The 18,701-nt window shown below is 44.6% G+C and overlaps 3 protein-coding genes across 3 annotated transcripts in view; all 3 read right to left on the bottom strand.

Annotated features, from left to right (window-relative positions):
* The window catches only part of tei (teiresias), a 135,084-nt gene that overhangs the window by 68,294 nt on the left and 48,089 nt on the right, over positions 1-18,701 (bottom strand). The window lies entirely within an intron of this gene.
* Positions 9,880-13,653, bottom strand: LOC121502395 (uncharacterized). Its single transcript, XM_041775825.2, has one exon. The coding sequence runs from the start codon at positions 13,650-13,652 to the stop codon at positions 10,020-10,022; it is 3,633 nt and encodes a 1,210-aa protein (XP_041631759.1). The 5' UTR covers position 13,653; the 3' UTR covers positions 9,880-10,019.
* Positions 13,726-17,872, bottom strand: LOC108080850 (axoneme-associated protein mst101(2)). Its single transcript, XM_017175752.3, has one exon. It carries the CDS (start codon positions 17,670-17,672, stop codon positions 14,274-14,276), a length of 3,399 nt encoding a protein of 1,132 aa, XP_017031241.2. The 5' UTR covers positions 17,673-17,872; the 3' UTR covers positions 13,726-14,273.

The raw sequence follows: 18,701 nt of genomic DNA, 5'->3' as shown, positions 1-18,701 counted from the left end.
GGGTTGTTGGCAGGAATCAGACCCCGGCTTATCCCGCCTTGATTTATGCCTGTCTGGGCGGAAACGATCAAATTAGGGGCACAAAGGCTTAGCCAAAAATCTGTGGGGTCCGGTTAAAATATTGAAACTTTAAATCTGTCCCACGATTCCATTCAATTTGCCAGGTTCGGTGTCTGGCATTGTCAGTGCGTTGCAATGCAGACATAAAAAATATTAAAATTTTCTATAAATATCCCCTGTCTGGCCCGCGGAGTGTGTGTGAGCAGCACTGCTTTCGCCGGCGAAATTTATAGCTTATTTATATAACAATAAAATAAAGAGAGAACTACACGCAGCGGCGAACAATCACCGGAATAACAACACGGCAGACACAACATGAAAATGTCGCCCGACGACTGTCGCAGGCGCGGAAAAAAGCAAGGAAAATGCTGGAAAAGACGGGGGGAAAACGTATAAAATATTATGCATGTGCATTGTCCGTCCGTGTGGGCATACAAATTAAACAAGATGCAACGCTGGGCGGGCAAACAACAGTCTCTGTCCGCCCGTCTGTTTGTCTGGCCACCCACAGACCCCCTCTCCCATTTCTGCATTTTCTCTCAGTGTCGGGGGCGTTGCCGTTGCCGCCCCAGCCCAGCTACGGCTGCTATTGTAGTGGTCGCCATTAAAAATCTCCGCCAGCTTGCAAAAACCAGGGGCAATGCGCCGATTTTTTATTTATAGATGAATAATGCTCGCTGGAACCGCGTTCGATGACTTTTTCCAAATTGAAAAAAAATCTTACGGAGATTTTAAAATTGAAGGATTAATTTGCTGACTCCAGGCTCTTATCCTAGGAGAGGATTCTTTAGGAAGCCCCCCACTACTAAGTTTTGTTCCTTGAGCAGACACTACATAACGTCTTTCTTTTGAAGAAAAACTAGATAGCTTTTCTTACCTAAAAATGACTTATAAGTGTTGAATTAAAATTTAAATTAAATTATATTTACAATACTAATATAATATTATACAAAATTCTGAATTATTAAACCATAATTCATTCAAATAATTTTGAGAATAAAAAATATTACGCTTAAAAATTGGTAAAATATTAGGCACTTCCGCGGTAATAACATTTTATTGTTCACTGCCGTTGACAAGGCAAAAACAGATGGAAAAAATGGCAATTTGATAATTTATAGATGCAACCTAAATACGCTGGAACGCTTTAATTCGAGGCATGCCACAGGAGTTTGCCATCATCCTATGCTGATTTCGACATTTTTTTGCGGGTCTTTTGCCGCTTTGAGTCTGCTTTTGTCACATTTATTGCGCCGGCATTGTTGGCATTTTGCAAATTAAACGGATTTCCGCCAAAGGCCATTTCCGCGCCACCCCCACGGCACCGAGAGCCAGTTTTGCGAGTTTGAAAAGGCATTTCAAAGTGATTGCACTTTTTACCATCTCCTCGATTCGGTTCGATTCCCACTTTTGTTCTCTTTATTTTATTTAGTGTCACTTTTTGCGTTCTGACAAATGTTTTCCTTCGTTTTATTTCACTTTTTTTCAGCCTTTGCTCAACTATTTGTTTTATGGTAATAATGGCAGAGATAGCAAAGGCAGGAGATGAGCTTGTTAAACTGTTTATGGCTACGGGTAGTATTTGTAGTAGTATTTTTTACTGGTTTCAGATCGAAAAAGGCATCCTTTTTTTTAAATTTATGGCTTCATTAATATAAGAAACTTCAAAGTAGAAAAGTATTTGTTTTTCTTACTTGTTATTAACTTGGTTTTATGTAAGCTTTATGCTTTTTTAATTGGCTTTCGCTTGGTCACGCTTTAATTTATGCCGCTTGTTAATAAAACAAATTAGATGCCAATGAACTGGAAATGGCAATTAGCCGTCACGCATTGATTTACAGATGTGTCAACGCGGAAAAAGAACGCGAATTGATATAGAACAAAATGCTAAATAAGCCAATAGAGTCCGCAATAATTATGGAATAAATTTAATTAGCACAAGCGATACGAACTTTGCAAATTTGCATGCCAAAAAATCGAGTATTCCGATGGGCAACCGAGTGCTCTGGCATTTACATTGCCAGGAGTCCCAGTTGGGGAAGCTGGAAGTCCGAGTCGTTATCTTATTATTCAAGCAATCGAAGAGCAAACAAGTGCCAGCAACAAATTTAAATATCCCCCGACAGCTTAGCGAACTCTCTGTCTGACCTTGCGCTGGCAGGGTCCTGAGGGAGCGGGACCACCCAACACCTGGCGACCGTGGCTCATTAACATATTGAATTTTAATGTCATGTCGACGGATCCCGAGTCCCGGTTCCCGCTGCCCGGCATCCTTTGGCGCTCGGAAACCACAGAAGGTACATGGAACTGGGGAAAAAAAAACATCCCCCGGACGAGCCGCAAAATTTCTAAACTACTTTTGTTTGGCATTTGCATTCCGCGCTCAAAAGCCAAAAGAAATTACTGCGGCAAAGGAAAGCGGGGAAATGGAAATGGAAATGGGGCCGAATGGATCTGCATATATTTCTGCTGAGCTGCGGAGAGCATGATTAAATGGCTGCCAGAGCTCTCAATAATGACGTCAAACGTATTTGCATTCAAATTACGATGAAAAGTTCGGGGAAAAATTGGGAAATGTACAGATGAATTTATGATTTCTGCCTGGAAATTGATTTTTAACGAGGCATGTCAAGATGATTTATGAAAAGCTCCAAAAAAACGTGAAAAAACGCCAGTTCATTATAGATCCAAGCGGGGACTTTGAAGTTCATTAGGCCAGGGAGTGGGTTGAACGCATATTTAATTTATTGCGTCCCGGACAGCGTCTTTGGCAAATTGTGTCAATAATTTATCGATATTCGGCCGAGCCACGCCCCAAACCAGTCGAAGCCCAACCCCTGCCGACATAAATCTCACTGGAAACTCCACATAAATTTCGGTCGACAAGTGTCCAGTTAAGCAGGCCGCAAGGAAAACCGCGAGTGGGAGTTTTCCGGGTGTCCAATGAAGGGTTTTCCTGTGACACAGTTTTCGGGCCACGAAAAAACTTGGCTCTACAATTTGTCACTGGGTCATTTTGCACATTAGAAATGAGCAGGCGGAAAATGGCTTGCTTTTTCTCATGCCCCCCTTTTTTCATTCTGAAAAATAATAAATCATGTGCACAAAACACAAAAGCAGAGAGTCGCAGAAGTGGTTGAATGTCTGGCGCCGGAAAAGTTCTGTTTTTCTTCGCATGTCCTCGGTGTCCGTTCTTCTGACACAGTTTTCAATTTGTGGCATCGCTTTTTTGGCACCCAACTCGCCTCTGTCTGAATAATTGCCGCAAAACAGCATAAATCAAATGCGGCTCTAATTACGGTTGCATGCCAGGTGATTAATTGGGCCGCAAAGCAGCTGCAGGTGCAGGTGCAGGTGCATCGGGGTCAGGCGAAGGAAGTGAACTCCGGCCAGGGTTAATCATTCAATTTTAATGCCATAATTTTCGGCAACTCGCATTGAAACGACTCCAGGAAGCCTGGCAAATTAAATAGCCATTAGGTGGCCAAGTGAGAGTCCTATGCAGTGACTGGCAGTCGGACTGTCCAGAGCATAATTATCCCATCTCGGCCTGTGTGCGTCCTGTGGCCGGGCTTAGCAGTGCGGAAATTGAATTTTAGGTAATTTCGTTGCATGTCATTAGGCGCAATTATGCAATAACAGACTGCAGCCAAGTGTTGATCGATGCACTGGCCCGAGAACTGAGTCCTGCCCCTGGCTTTGGTTTAATATTAGGTTTGTCAATGTTTTGCCTTTGCGTACTTTTTGGCGTTCGAGCGGAAACCGGCCACAGGCCACCGCAAATAAATGTTGTGCATTCAGTAACCTAATCAAGGGATATTCCATGAATCACTTAGAGATAGAAGCCCAACCCTTTACGTCTTTATCCCAACAAAGCTGAACTTAATTCAATGAACGAGATTTTTTGGCTGACCGAAAATCAGTGACCCGTTTTCGGTCCGACCTCAAATGAAATTGTTCGAACTTCCTTTGCGCATTTCTCAACTTATTAATTTTCCATTAAATGTTACAAGCAATTAAGCCCGAACAAGAAGCCCAGAAACGAGGACTCGGGCCAAAAATTATCAACACGTTCCGCTTATTAACTGTCTGCAAAATGTGTATTTATACCAACTCGCACATAAATAAGCTTCCAGGACCGAAATCCTTTTTGGAAATCTGTCGCAATTGTTTGAGTTATGCCGAAGGGGGCGACGGGACGGGCTGAGGAGGGTGCGGCATCAGGCAAAATATTGTCGAAATATTTCCGGCGAAGCATGGAAAATCAAAAACATTTTAGTTCAAATATTTTGCGGGCCCTTTGCGTCTGTTGCGTAAATTTTACGCTCTCCTGGATTCTGCCACACTCACACACAACCACACACGCATGACGGGAGCAGGGATGTGTGCGAGTAAGGATTCATCATGATGCGTCTGATTTTCATTTGTATTTCTCGTATTTGGGCTCAGATTTAGATTTATGCACGATGATATGCCTTAAAGCGGAAACCAGCAGCCGGAGATGGGCCTGGGACTGGGACTGGGTCGGGGTTTTCCTACATGATGGCTTAGAGGTGGCTGCCTTCTGAGTCCTGAGTCCTTGGTTCGGGACATTACGCCTCGCAAGCTGCCAGCAGCCAGCTGGGCCACTTGAAGCAATTTATGAAGCATCTTACTGACTTAGCTGCTGATTTACTCCCGTCCCGAGCTGCTGTCTCTTCTTTCTCCGTACCTCTATATGTTTATATATATCTGGCTCTCTCTCTCCCTTCGTCCTGCTGCAAGGACCTTCAGCTAGCGCACATGTGTTTGCGATTTTTCTATGAATATGAAATGGGTCCCTCCTTCGCATGTGCGTAAATAAACAAACGGAGAGGCAGGAGCAGAGCCGGCAGCCAGTGGAAATACCGGAATGCCAGCCAGGACTCCCGGAGCCTGCTAAGTCCTGCGATCGAGTGTTTACCCAAGGCGTTGCCAGCTCCGAATGAAATACACAAAGCACACTTTACGGCTGCCTTGGCTGTAAAGGAATTTAATGTGCAGTTTATGCAAAGCGAGATCCCTGCACAGAACCAGCAAGTATCCTATAAATATCCATCAAGGTCAAAGCGATGATGACTCCGATCGATTTTTAAGTTCGGAAATAGATTAATTAATGTCCAAAGACATGCAAAGGAAAGCAATGTATCATGATAAAGTGCATTCTTTTGATCACTACAAATAAAGATTTCAAATCACGTTTGGTATTTGTTTTCCCTGTGTTTACCACTGACTCCGCCGGATTAATCATAATTGCACAAAGCCAAGTGGAAGCAGCCAGGACTCTCGCTTCGTTAAGGGTATCGGCAGCCGCCGTCTGGCCCTGTGTTGTTGTCTAGCCGATGATTTGCCAATTTCGCCAGGCGCTGTCTGTACTGTTTGGCTTGTTTACATAAAAATATTGCCAAGGCGAGCACGACAAACGAAGGCGATGACGATAGCAATGACTATGATGAGGACGATGGCGGCGGGGGCCAGGGAAAAACATAATGAGGCAGACAACGGAGCAGACGGAGAGGGGGAAAAGGATAAAAGGCACTGGGGAGGGGGCCAGACTTTCCCGGCTTTGCAGTTTCAGCCGAATGCAAGTGATGGTGAAAAAATGCCAGACAAAGTGGCAAATAGACGTAAATGCGTGACTTTCACTTTGATGTCGCCAGCGGGAGGGAAGGAAGGAAGGAAGGACCTTAAACCAGACAACCGTCGATTTGACCGAAGCTAGTTCTTCATTCCGGCAAAATGCGCTGCTGCTCTGTTTGCATAGACACAGGCACGTGCCATTTCCCCGGGCTGCTCCCTCGATCCTGCCGGATCGGAAAAGCGGACAAGTGCAGCTGTAAAAGCTGCGAAGTAAGCAATCAGACATGTTTTTTCTTACCCGAGTGAACTCAAGTGCGATGAGAGTCCGAAAAACAAGACATTAAGGGTTGCCTTCTGAAAAGGCTGCAACACCGCACCTCAAGGTCTACTAAGACGAGTCAGATGCAGATGCAGAAAGTTCTCGGAGAACTGGGAGTGCCAGACAGGTGGCAGGTGACACTCCTTGGGGCGCCTTGCTGCACCGGAGAGATAGGGCGAGCGCACCCGAAAAACTAACCGGAGACATGGAAATCTTGGGCGGACAGCCGGACAGGCTTATCATGCCCGCTGTCGGGGCTGTGAAATGAGTGCAGGGCACCGGCGACCGCAGGACATGTGAGCGGGTAATCAGAACCTCAAGCTGAAGTCCTGCCACTTGCACTTCGCCGCAGACAAGCTCCGAGATAATGAAGCGTAAAGTGCAAAGAAAAGCGAGCTGGCGAACGGGGGGAAATATAGAAATGTTGGGCCAGACTTGGAAATAAAAGTTGCCCGAGCCAAATTGTGTGTAAATACTTAAAAAGTCGTTAGGGATGGTCAAAAGCAGCGGCCAGAGACACCGAACCCAGTTTACATATATATATTTATGGAGGAGAGGAGCCAGGGAGAGAGGCAGCCAAGTGAAAGACTTTTAATGAGCAGTCGAGTTGACGTCATCATCATTAAAAATATGCAAGCTGCGATTCCGATGATTGATTGGGCTCTGTTTGCTCCTCCTGCAGCTGCCATTAAGTGCGCCTGAAAGCGCGCAGCCATAAATTTGCTTAATCAAACTATTTAGCCAGCCTCTGGATGTGGCCGTAGATGCGGCTGTGCATATGGATGTCACGCAGGGGAAGTCAAGCTGCTGCTGTTACGGCTGCCACGGCTCCATTACGGTTACGGGTGCAAAGTCCGGACTCCGAACAGGGCTCGCCGTAACGAGCGCCTCACATGTGTTGCACGCTTTTAGGCGCTGCTCAGACGACACACATAATCCTAATTAATTGCCGGCATCGGCATCAGCATTCAGGCAGCAGGAACCAACCAGCAGCCGAGGCATCCTGCTGCCATCCCTCCAAGCCGCCGCCAGGGAATCCGCAGCGAATGCATTCTAGCAGGTGCATGTGAGCACTTCGTGCGCGCCATTTACCCATCGAGCATTTGTGCGGGAAAGGGGCCACCAGGTGCACCGAGAGAAAGAATTCCTAATCTTTGGTTGGGATTATTATTGATAATAAATGGGAATTGAAAAAATATAAAGAGCTTACTTCGTTTAGGATTTTTTCCGTGCTTTAAACAACACTGAAAACTGAAGAGGGATAAAATATTTTATACCTTTCTCTAAATATCCCTTAAAACTGTATTGAATATATACACTCCTTTCCAAGGCATATCTAACCGCAGGACACCTCTGTCATGGCCTGTATTTTCTCCCCGTGTGCCTGTCAGCGCCCCGATTCCCCCAGCCTCTCGATACCCCTCGTTTCGTGCCAGTGCGCCATTATTTCCTTTTGATTTGCTTTGGCTGCAAAAGTCGTGGCGTGTTGAATGTCGTTCTAGAGCGGGGCAAGCGACGCATTTCATGCACTCGGCTGAGCTTTCGAGTTGCTTAACGCGTTTGATGTTTGCTGCCCCTGCCCCTGCCGCTGCCTCGTCTCCTCTCGGGCTGTCCATAAAATTTAATGCATGCTGCGAGTGTGACAGCCCGGCGGGCCTAGGGCGTACACATACAGGAGCCCCAGTATCCCCCATAATCCTTAAAAGGCGACGACAATCCGCAGGGAGACAGCGCAGGCATTTCTTTAACTTTCAAGCCGAAAAGGACAAGTGAGGGGCTTTTGTCAGTAGACGGATAATTGGGTTTCACGCGGGGAATTAAATTCAAAGAGTTCTCCTTTAAGAACCGGAAACGCGGCCCTGCGATTGAGCTGCCGCCGGATCATTCCCGGGGGAAACAAACACCAGAGAAAAATGGCAAAAGTTTTTCGACCCGGGAAGGGGGAGCAATAAACCAGCCACAATAATCGATGCCAGAGTCGAACATCGAAGTCCTGCCCGGTTGCCTTGGCCAATTTCCCTTTGGCCAGGGAAAAGGCTTAGGGGGCCAAGACGGAAAAAAGGGACGGCCTTCCCGGAGTGTGCAACACAATTTTAATTAGTTTGGAAAAGTATTTTAATTTTTGCAATTTGAGTGCCACACGGCGTCCCAAAAAGACAGAGGGAAAAGGCTCAAATCTTGGGACCACACTCCCCCGACCGGCCCCCAAAATTATTTTCAAATTCCCGTCTTTAATGATTATTAACATTATTAGTTGTAATGAGCGGTCTTAAAGTTGGCAAATGGCAACAGAAATTCGCCGGCTATTCAAAGTGCGTTTAACAAAAACCGAGCAAAAAAACAGAAAAACAAGAGGCGCGGTTAAACAAAAAAAAGTCCTAGCAAAACGCAGAGAAAGTTGAAAAAGTTGTGAGAAATTTTTGCAATTATTTTTCTGTTTTAATGTAATAGTGGACCCGGGCTCAGCCTTTTTTTATAATTTTTTCCTGCACGTTCTACGCTTTCAAACAAAAAAGTTTTTTTAAACTATGTGGCCGGAGCCGTCTACGGATCTCCAGCTCTCCGGTTCTCCCGACTGACTGGCCAGTTTAGTGGTTGCGTCGGGCACGCCGGGAAATATGCTTTGATTTTTGGCCAGGCCATTGCGTGGAATGCAGTGTTCGAATTGTTTGGACCATGGTTTTGTGCGGACTTTTTGCACCCAAATTCGCTCTTCCCTACATATAGATTTTATTTTTGGATATGCCAAAGTTTTCAAATAAAAGGCACCGCCTTTTGACCGAAAGTTTTGCGGTTCTGGGTGGCGGCGGCCTCTCCGTTCCGTGATTAGTGATTGAGTTTGGTCTTAGCCTTGCGCCGGAACTTACCTAGAAAGAGAACAAAACAAATGGAAAAACTGTTAGTTCAAGTTGGCAACAAGGTGATGTTATTAAAGAGAGTCGGAATCAGCTTATCAGGACGCTTTCGGCTCGAATTCCCCTGGCAAAACTGACAACGAGTGAGTCCGCTTTGCGGGCTACCCAGAGCATCCCGAACTTAATTACACACAACTCATTTGTCGCACACAAAAACAAGTCCCCGAATACGCCACATGGGACTCCATCGCCACGTCGTCTGGGAAATGGAAAATCCGAAACGAAACCAGACGAGAGGCGACACGTGACACATGGCAGGGCGGGCACGTTGGAAACAGGATCCGGAGCCGAAATCAACAAGGAGCCAGTCAGCCGTGGCCCCGACTCAGACTTTTGTTTATATGTCATAAAAATTACTCATACGTTAATAATTTAAACGGATGGCTGTTGATGATGGCCAGCTCGGAGGCGTCTGCAAATTTGCTTTGGCCATATGAAAGCCTCGGCTAGCTCGGAATCAATGCGAAATGAAAACCAAACAAGCCCAAGCTCCCCACATCCTGGCGATGTCCCTGATCAAACACAAGGCCACCACCACTGGCACCACCTCAAGCTTGTTTGCTTTGATGCCCGATGATAAGTTTCGTTATCATGTCGGAAAATTCATAACCATGGCAATGACAGACATTGAGCAAATCATCTGATGTCTGTGGGTATTTCCCCACACGCTAGTGTGTGCGCAGGGCGGTGGCAAATTCATTATTTCATCAATAAAACAACACGCCAATCAATACTGTGCGATGTCCTTGCTATTTGCTTTGGCTACTCTGCCGGGCAGATACCCTTGAGTAAATATTCGGCATATGTGTGCCATCATTATATTTATTCATGAAGCGATATTAGAAAAGCGATATGGAACTTAATTTGAACTTGGGAATCTTACTCCCTTTCAATATTTTTATTGACTATGCTATGACTGCAAAGGAATAGTTTAGCCTCAAAATTATTCAGGTCTTTGAACCCAGTAGATAATAAGAAATAATTACGTAAATATTAAAAGCCATTCCTTTAACTTGTTTATTGGTTTATTCTTAAAATATTAATTTAGATCATGAATTGTAAATGGTCTTATATCACAATTGCGCCTCATCCGAATATCGTCGCACGTTTGAGCTGTCTGGCTGCTACTAAAAGAGGATATCGTCTTCGTTGAAGTTCCGTCCCAAGAAAGGCAGATTGAAAGGCAGTATTTTTCGCAGCCGTACCCGCAACCCGTTGGTTGTTAATGGAGTCAGGTCGGGGTACCGCTGCTGCTGAAGAAAGCTGCTCTGCAGCCGTGAGAATCGTTCTGGGTGGAGTCTATGTGTAAATGAACTTCCTGTACATACAAGCGACTGTCGATGGCCAAAGGATCGCTCTCTGTCATCCCGTCTCTTCAGTTTCGGGCAAACTGAAGTGATGGGATCACAGAAATCATCCTGAGAACATCCGTTCGCGAAGGTAGGTAGGCGGAAGATGCCTTTAAAGCCGGGGAACACCCTGTTCTCGTCCATATTCCCTATTCCCGATTCCTTTCTGAGTTCGCTGAGGCTTTCCGCCCAATCCGACATACTATGTTCTTCTCCTACACACTGGCCCAGACCCTTTTTGCTTTCCAGCCTTCTGAGTTTCTCCTCGGCACATGTCTTCTGCCTATCAGCCGTCCCATTCCAATTCTTCAGGTCGAGAAATTTAAATTTTCTTGACAATTCTACAGCCACGCACTTGTCTGTCTCTTCTTTCATAGTCCCGCCATTTTCTTTATTTTCGTCAGCGGACTTTGTCTTCGGGTCATCTTCCTCACATATTTCGTTTAACAGCTGCAACAGTTTCTTCATTAAGCCTTCATATTCGCAGTTATTTAGTTCGTTTTTATCATCGGTTTTAAATTTCTCACTGGGTTTCTTATCATTTTCAGCACCTTTAGTGTTTAGATCCATTTCTTCACATTTCCTTCTAAGGGCCATTTCTTCACATTTCTCCCTTAGGTCCATTTTTGCACATTCCTTTTTCCCTTTCTCATCCTTCTCAGAGCATTTCCTTTTTAGGTCCACTTCTTCACATTTCTCTTTTAAGGCAATTTCTTCACATTTCTCCTTCAGGGCAATTTCTTCACATTTCTCCCTTAGGTCCATTTCTGCACATTCCATTTTCTCTTTCTCATCCTCAGAGAATTTCCTTCTTAGGTCCACTTCTTCCCATTTCTTCGTTAGGGCACTTTCTTTACATTTCTTCTTTAGATCAATTTCTTTACATTTCTCCTTTAGGAGAATTTCTTCACATTCCTTATTCTCTTTCTCATTCTTCTCAGCACATTTCTTCCAAAGCTCCATTTCTGCACGTTTCTTTTTTGTTCTCTTATCGTTCTCCGCATACTCTTTGTGTACATCATTTTCTGCATATTTCTTCTTTAGATCCATTTCTTCACATTTCTTACTTAGGTCAATTTTTGCACCTTTGTGTATATCTTTCTCATCTTTTTCAGCGCGTTTCTTTCCTAGGCCAAATTCTTCAAATTTCTTCATTAGGTCAATTTTTTCACATTTCATTTTTTCAGCTCGTTTCTTCTTCAGGGCCATTTCTTCCAGTTTCCTCTTTAACTTTATTTGTGAACATTTCGTCCGCTGAATCAGTTCTGTAAGCTCAAGTATCGCACATTTTCTTCTAAATTCTTCTTTTACGCATCTCCCTTTAAGATCATTTATATTTTGTATTTGTTCTGCACATTTCTTCGCTGGACCTTTATTTGAATTCAATTTACCATTATCGTTAGTACCCTTGATAGGCTCCTTTTGTTCCTCATCTCTGAATTCCCTTTCAATGTCATTTTTAGCGCATTCTTGTTTAGGCTTTTCTTTGTCAGTTTTCTTTTCAATTTCGCTTTTGATATGCTGGCACTGAATCGCAATATCGTTGATTTGCTTCGCGATTGAGCATAGTTTATTATTCAAATTACTAAGTCTGCTCCTGAACATTCCATCATTGGTCTTTCGCCTTGGATCTTTACTTTTCTTTACCCTTTCTGGACAATTACTTTGATCGATTTGCCCAGTTCCTCCAGATTTCCCTCCTGATTCGTTTTTACAACTTGACTCGCAAATTTCCTGATTCTTATCTGGATGAACCTGGATGTAGTTCCTAAAGAACTCTTCAGCGATTTCACCTACATTTTTGTCTTTTTCCTGGTAGGCTTTCCCGCTTCCGGGTTCATTCATCATTTTGTTATGAACCAAAAAGAAGCACTTGGATATCATTTCGGCTACCCGAAATTGCCACTCATCTTTATCATTTAACCTTGTAACCCAATCTTTCTTGAACGATTCTTCATCAGAGAGTTCCCAAAGGCGTCTGTGGATGTCATTTTTCAACTGGTTGAAGATCGCCGCGTGGTTGTCTTGTAAAGTATTTTTCGAATAAATAATCTTCATGTCAGATTTCCAATTGGGAGAGTTAAGACTTGGCATTAGAATGCTCTTAACTTCCCCATGAATCGCCTTGCTGTTAAGTTGATCGTCGCTTACTAGGTTTAATATTTCTGGTTGGCCCATTTCCTTCTTAACATTTTGGCTGCGCCTGGTGAACTGATAAGGCATGGGTTCAAAGGGTCGTACCAGTCTATGCGCTCGCCAGCGACTAATGGTTTCCCTTTTGATACAACTCAACAGACTCTTCTCACGGGCTCGAAAGTTATCCAATGATACACGAGGCTGTGGATATTCCTTCGCAGCCTCTCCAAACTTTGCATATCTTGGTCCTGCCCTTAGCATTGAGTATTCCGAACATTGGTTTTGTCTTAGTGGAGCTTTTGGGGGAGGAGGCGAAGTAATTGATCGCGTTGGAGGAATCTTATCTAAAACTTCTATTGCCCCCTCATCCTTGCTAAAGGTTAAAGGGATTAGTACTTCCTTTTTTGATCCGATAATCTCGTTTAGTTCAACCATTGACTTTGGATCTTTGGAGCATTGTGTATGACTTAGTGTTGCTTTGGGTGTGTTTTGGTCCTGTTTATCAGTAATCGTCCTTGTTCTTATACCGCTTGTCTTTTTCTGAATTTGTGTCATATAGTGGTTCTTGTAGTGCAATATTTTTGCCTCATCTTCTGGCGACTTTACCCTTTCCAAGTCTGCGTTTTTACCCTCCAGCAACTCTGCTCTTACCCTTTTAGACTTTTCCAAGATAATGGCGACCCAATGGTTGATTGGATTCCTCGGTTTCTGGCTGTGCAGGGACTCAACTTCCTCAGAATCGGAACTTGATGGAACGTCTTTCGGTGCTTGCTTCCTTCTTGTTCGATGGGGCGATTTCCTTCTTAGCTTCACCCTAATTTGGTTTCGAACTTGCTTTGCTTCGAAAATGCCAGGCTTGATGACGTGATCTTCCACCAACTCCAGCAAGCTTTGTCTGGTTTTATGTTGCAGGAGTCGTTTGCTGCTATCCGGCACTGATGTATCCATTTTTCCTTTGACCGTGTCCTGGTGGTAGACTCGACCCATTATATTTTGCTGGCAGACTTCCCTGGGCCAACTAGATGTTCTGATCCGGATGCTGCGATTTGGCACCACAAGGGATACCTGCTGTCGAACCTGTCTGACCCCAGTAGCCGGACCTGTCCTATTCAGATCGCTGCTCAGGATATCGCAGGCCATTGGAGGAGCGGAGTGAAAGTTGGCAAGAGCTTGGGAAACTCCGAAGACTCCAGAGCTCACCGGCGGTATCGATGGACTTAGCCGGAGACCGAATAGCAAGCGCTGCACCTGCGAGGCTACGCATCTGCGAAACATGCCAAGGACTTCGGTTTGGGGCGCTGCGATTGCCAAAGAATTTTGATGGTTACTAAATAAAACAAAGGGCTAGTAAACGTAAGGCAGTCACAGGTGGTTTTATTTTTTGTTTAAACAAAGCGATAGATAACTCATGAGTGACTGAGGCTAAAATATAAATTTACTGCATACAGATTTGGATACAAGCGGAAGGCCATGGGGACTATGATGCTGATGGCATGAGCACCAACCAAACATGCACTTCACATGTTCCATGGGCCATTGATGACATTGACAATATTGGAAACAAATCGTCTAAAATGGCTTAGGCCACGGCAGTGATCGAAAGATCGATCGCCTAGTTGGCGTAACCGTTCCCCACAGCCATTTCACAGTTTTCCCTTTTGCAAGAAATTGGCCAACAGCTGCTCCAACCGGAAGACAGCGGTCTTTACTACCGCCATCGTCCGGTGAGCCATATTATCATGCCTCATGGAGTGGCATCCTTAACTCCGTAAGTGGCGTCCGTGATATTCTTGGGGTTGCCAGGATCCTTCTACAGCGATGACCAGGAATACCATAATTTCTTATTTCCAATCTGCAAAGTCTGCCTTCACTCGTAGTTTTAATAGTAATTTTTTGTTAATCTTTAGGGCATTTCTTATCCTCGTTTGCTAGTTCCTGACACTTCTCTGCCAGTTTGGAAATAAGGTTTTCGTATTCGCGGAGCATCATGCTGACTTCTTTTCTATCTTGGCTCGTTTCTCCCTTACATTTTTCCTCAAGCTTGGCGTTTAGTTCTTCGTATTCGCGGATCATCTTATCAGTTTCCATATGGTCAAATGGATCGTTCGCAACGTCTTTGCATTTCTGTAAAGGTTCATCTTGCTGCTTTTTCTTCTTTTCCGCCTCTTTCTTCTCTTTTTTTAGCGCTTCACACTGCTTTTTCAATTCTGCCTCGCCACATTTCTTTTTCATTTCCTCCTTGTTTTTTCCCCCTTCAGCCTCTTTTTTCTTAGCATCTTTCTCCTTTTTAAGCGCTTCGCACTCCTTCTTCAATTCAGCCTCAGCGCATTTCTGCTGCTCTTTCTTTTTCTTTTCTTCTTTCTCTTTCTTTTTTGATGCTTTTTCTTTCTTAAGCGCTTCGCACTGTTTCTTCAACTCAGCCTCAGCGCATTTCTTTTTCATTTCATCCTGCTCTTTCTTTTTCTTCTCTTCTTCCGCCTTCTTTTTTGATGCTTTTTCTTTCTTAACCGCTTCGCACTGCTTCTTCAATTCAGCATCAGCGCATTTCTTCTTGCTTTCATCCTGCTCTTTCTTTTTGTTCTCTTCTTCCGCTTTCTTTTTTGATGCTTTTTCTTTCTTAAGCGCTTCGCACTGTTTCTTTAATTCAGCCTCAGCGCATTTCTTCTTGCTTTCATCCTGCTCTTTCGTTTTCTTCTCTTCGTCCGCTTTCTTTTTTGATGCTTTTTCTTTCTTAAGCGCTTCGCACTGCTTCTTTAATTCAGCCTCAGCGCATTTCTTTTTCATTTCATCCTGCTCTTTCTTTTTCTTCTCTTCTTCCGCCTTCTTTTTTGATGCTTTTTCTTTCTTAACCGCTTCGCACTGCTTCTTTAATTCAGCCTCAGCGCATTTCTTTTTCATTTCATCCTGCTCTTTCTTTTTCTTCTCTTCTTCCGCTTTCTTTTTTGTTGCTTTTTCTTTCTTAAGCGCTTCGCACTGTTTCTTCAATTCAGCCTCAGCGCATTTCTTCTTGCTTTCATCCTGCTCTTTCTTTTTCTTCTCTTCTTCCGCTTTCTTTTTTGATGCTTTTTCTTTCTTAAGCGCTTCGCACTGCTTCTTCAACTCAGCCTCAGCGCATTTCTTTTTCATTTCATCCTGCTCTTTTCTTTTCTTCTCTTCTTCCGCTTTCTTTTTAGATTCATTTTCTTTTTTTTGAGCTTCGCACTGCTTTGTCTCAGCGGATTTCCGTTTCATTTCCTGATCTTTTTCTTGCGCTTTTGCCTTAGAATGATCTACAGTTGTCTTTTCTTTTTTATTTTTTGGCTCATTGCAAACTCTAGCCTCTTCGGCCGTTTTCTCCTTTTGTTTGAGCTCTTCGCACTGTGTCTTCGTTTTGGCTTCTTCGCATTTTTTTAACATTTCATATTGCTCCTTTTGTTTCTTCTCTTCTGCCATTTTTTTCTTATTTTCTTCTTCTTGCTTCTTTAACTCTTCGCACTGCTTTTTTCTCTCAAGTTCCTTCTGCTTTTCTTCCTCCTTTTTCTTCTTTTCCTGGTATTGACGTCGGCTCTCCAACATTTTCTTTTTGCATTTCGTAAGAATCTGTTGTTCTTCACATTTCTCTTTCTGTTCTCTTTCTTCGGGGGTCAAACATGGCTCTTCTTCAGATAGTTTCTTCTCGCATGTTTTTCTAAGTTCTTCCTCCATGCAACTTGTCATAACTTCGTTCTCTTTGCACTTCTGCATTCGGTCTTCTTCTTCTCGTTTCTTCTTCATTTCTCGGTTTTTTTGCTTTTGTTTGTCCGCTTCGCATTTCTTTTTCAGTTCTTCTTCAGCGCGACGTTTTTCCATTTCCTTGTCTCTTTGTTTTCTCTCTTCCTTTAAAGCTTTGCATTTCTTTTGGAAAGCCTCACTCTTACACTTTTCCAACATTTGTTTATCTTCTCCCTTTTCAGATTCGGCCTCTTCTTGACAAGTCTTCTTAATAAGTTCCTCCACTTCACATGACGTTTCGGCGAAATCGACACCATGTTTTTCGGTTAGGTGCTGAATTAAAGGACACACGTCCTTCCAGTTTTCCTGGACGCGCTCCTCAATTGGTCCCTTCGGCTTCTTTTTGGCGTCACCCTGACCTTTGCATTTATCTTCTTTTGGCTCGGGCTTTCCTCTGATATCATCGCACATCTCCTTTACTACCTTCTTGCGACATCTCTCCTTAATCTGCGCCGCAAGGCAGTCCTGGAAGCCAGAAAGTTGCTTCTTTTTCTTAGGGCTCATCCGCTTGTGGACCTCTGCAACATCGTTTAATTCCTCGCACATGCATTTCTCCATCTTTTTGGCAAATGGCGACTTAGAAGGTGGCTCGGATTCATCGGCCTGTTCTTTGGATTTCGTTCCAGTTTTCTTCGCTTCTGTTTGTGCTCCCTTTTTAGAGTCCTTGCATTTCGATTCCACGTTCTTAGAATCTTTTCCTTTCTTTTTGTCCGAACCCTTTGCTTTTGCGTCCTTTTCCTTTGGTTTGCCTGATCGTGAATTTGTTTCAGGCTTACAATCTTCATTGGGACCATTAGCTTTTTCACTTTTCTTTTTTGGCGCCTTACTAACTTTCTCTTTGGACTTTTTGGGCTTATCAGAATCTTTGCCATCAGTCTTTTTGGACTTCGATTCCTTATCCTTCTTGCAGGTTGCGTCTTCCAGAAGCTTGGTGACCTCGGCCATGCACTTTTCATTTTGTTCCCTCTCCTCACACATCTGTGCAATGGCCGCCTGTTTCTCGTGCTCCATTTCGGCCTGCTCTGCCTCGGGATCGTCGCACTTCGCCGAGTCTGCATCTGTTTTCAACTCGGAGGCACACTTCTTGACCATGTCCTTTATATGCTTCTCCTTGATCAGCCGTGCGTAGCGGCGCTTCATCTCCTGCTCCTTGCAGTACCTTTTGAGCACCTGTTTCAGGCAAGTACTTTTAATGCCCGCCATCACGCAATCCATCATATCCCCCATGGCCTTCTTCTCCTCCTCAGACATGCACTCGACCTGCTCCTTCATGCCCCTGGTCTTTACCTCGATGCACTTGTCTAGCTGCTTCTTCAGTCGAGCCGCATCCTTCTTGACCTGTTGGGCGGCGTTGCTCTTTTTTCTGGCCTCCTTGCGCTTTTGGACAGCCTTGGCGATCTTCGCTCTGTAAGCCTTAAACGTGGCGCAGTCCATCTCCGTCGGATAATCGCCGGAGTAGCGCACCGGCAGCCTCATCAGACCCACATGGAGCGTGTGGGCATGGGGCAGTCGCTTAAGGAGGTCTCTCGTGAGGCGGGAGCACATTGTTCTGTCTATAAAACTTCGCAAAGTCCCCGCGGCCTTATTAGGAAGTAAAATTTACTACAATTTTGGGTGTTTTTGATAAATTACAAATTTTGTTTGGCCGAATCGAAAGGGGAAAATTTTCCTACAAATTCGGAGATCTAAAAGGCGTCACCACACATGGTCTAAGGTTTAAAAGGGAACTATTTTTCTGTTAGACAGGTAATTCGAAGTGCTTCAAGATCTTAGAAATATCATTCGTTTCCTCATACGTACATAGAAAATACATCCCCGTAATGTTACCTGTTCCTGCTGCCAAAAAGTAGGCTGGGATGCTGTTCGCTGCAAGCACTCTTCCTGCACCGACAATTTTCCAATCTTTGCACAAACCTCAGCAATGACAACAACGCCGTGGAGCCGCAACCACGACATACTTACACACCCCTTTTCCTCCCCAGAGGAGGGGCAGAGCGGCAGACAAACAATTTTGTCGAACATAAAATCGAGCACAACTTAATTAAATGTTAAAAGCGCGACCGCAGCGCGTCTGTGGCTTCCGAAGGTGTGACTGCGATGGGGTTGCGAGAGCGGTTCCTGGCTCCGAGCAGGGACTGGAAGTGGGACTGGGAATGGGGCTGGGTCTGGGAGGAGCGTTATCACCCGGCAAGACGCTGACAGACGCTAACTTCATTTTCGGCGGTGGGCTGCTTCAAATTAGCAAACCTGTCAACTGTCAGCAGCGGCGGCGAAGGTGAAGACGACGGCAAGGGGAGTGTTTCCGAGTTGAAGTGTGGCCAGAAGTATGCGGCAGGTTGAGGGTTTGAATGTGCGGGTGTGGTGTTGCCCCCAGGCCAAGCCAAGACAATGTGCTTCAACACCTTGCCGACCTGCCACCGAGAAACTCCATTCCCCCTCCCCAAGAGGAAGTTGCTCCTCGAGAACAACGAACCTCCACGTGTGTGCGTGGTGAATTATGGCATGTCTACTTCCGCCTGCCAGCCGGCAGCCAGCCAGCCCATCATCAACGCCCCTCATTGCGCTGTTTGTAAT

This window comes from Drosophila kikkawai, chromosome 2L (genome assembly GCF_030179895.1).
Source record: "Drosophila kikkawai strain 14028-0561.14 chromosome 2L, DkikHiC1v2, whole genome shotgun sequence".
Lineage (NCBI taxonomy): Eukaryota > Metazoa > Arthropoda > Insecta > Diptera > Drosophilidae > Drosophila > Drosophila kikkawai.
This window is presented reverse-complemented; position numbering and strand designations above follow the sequence as displayed.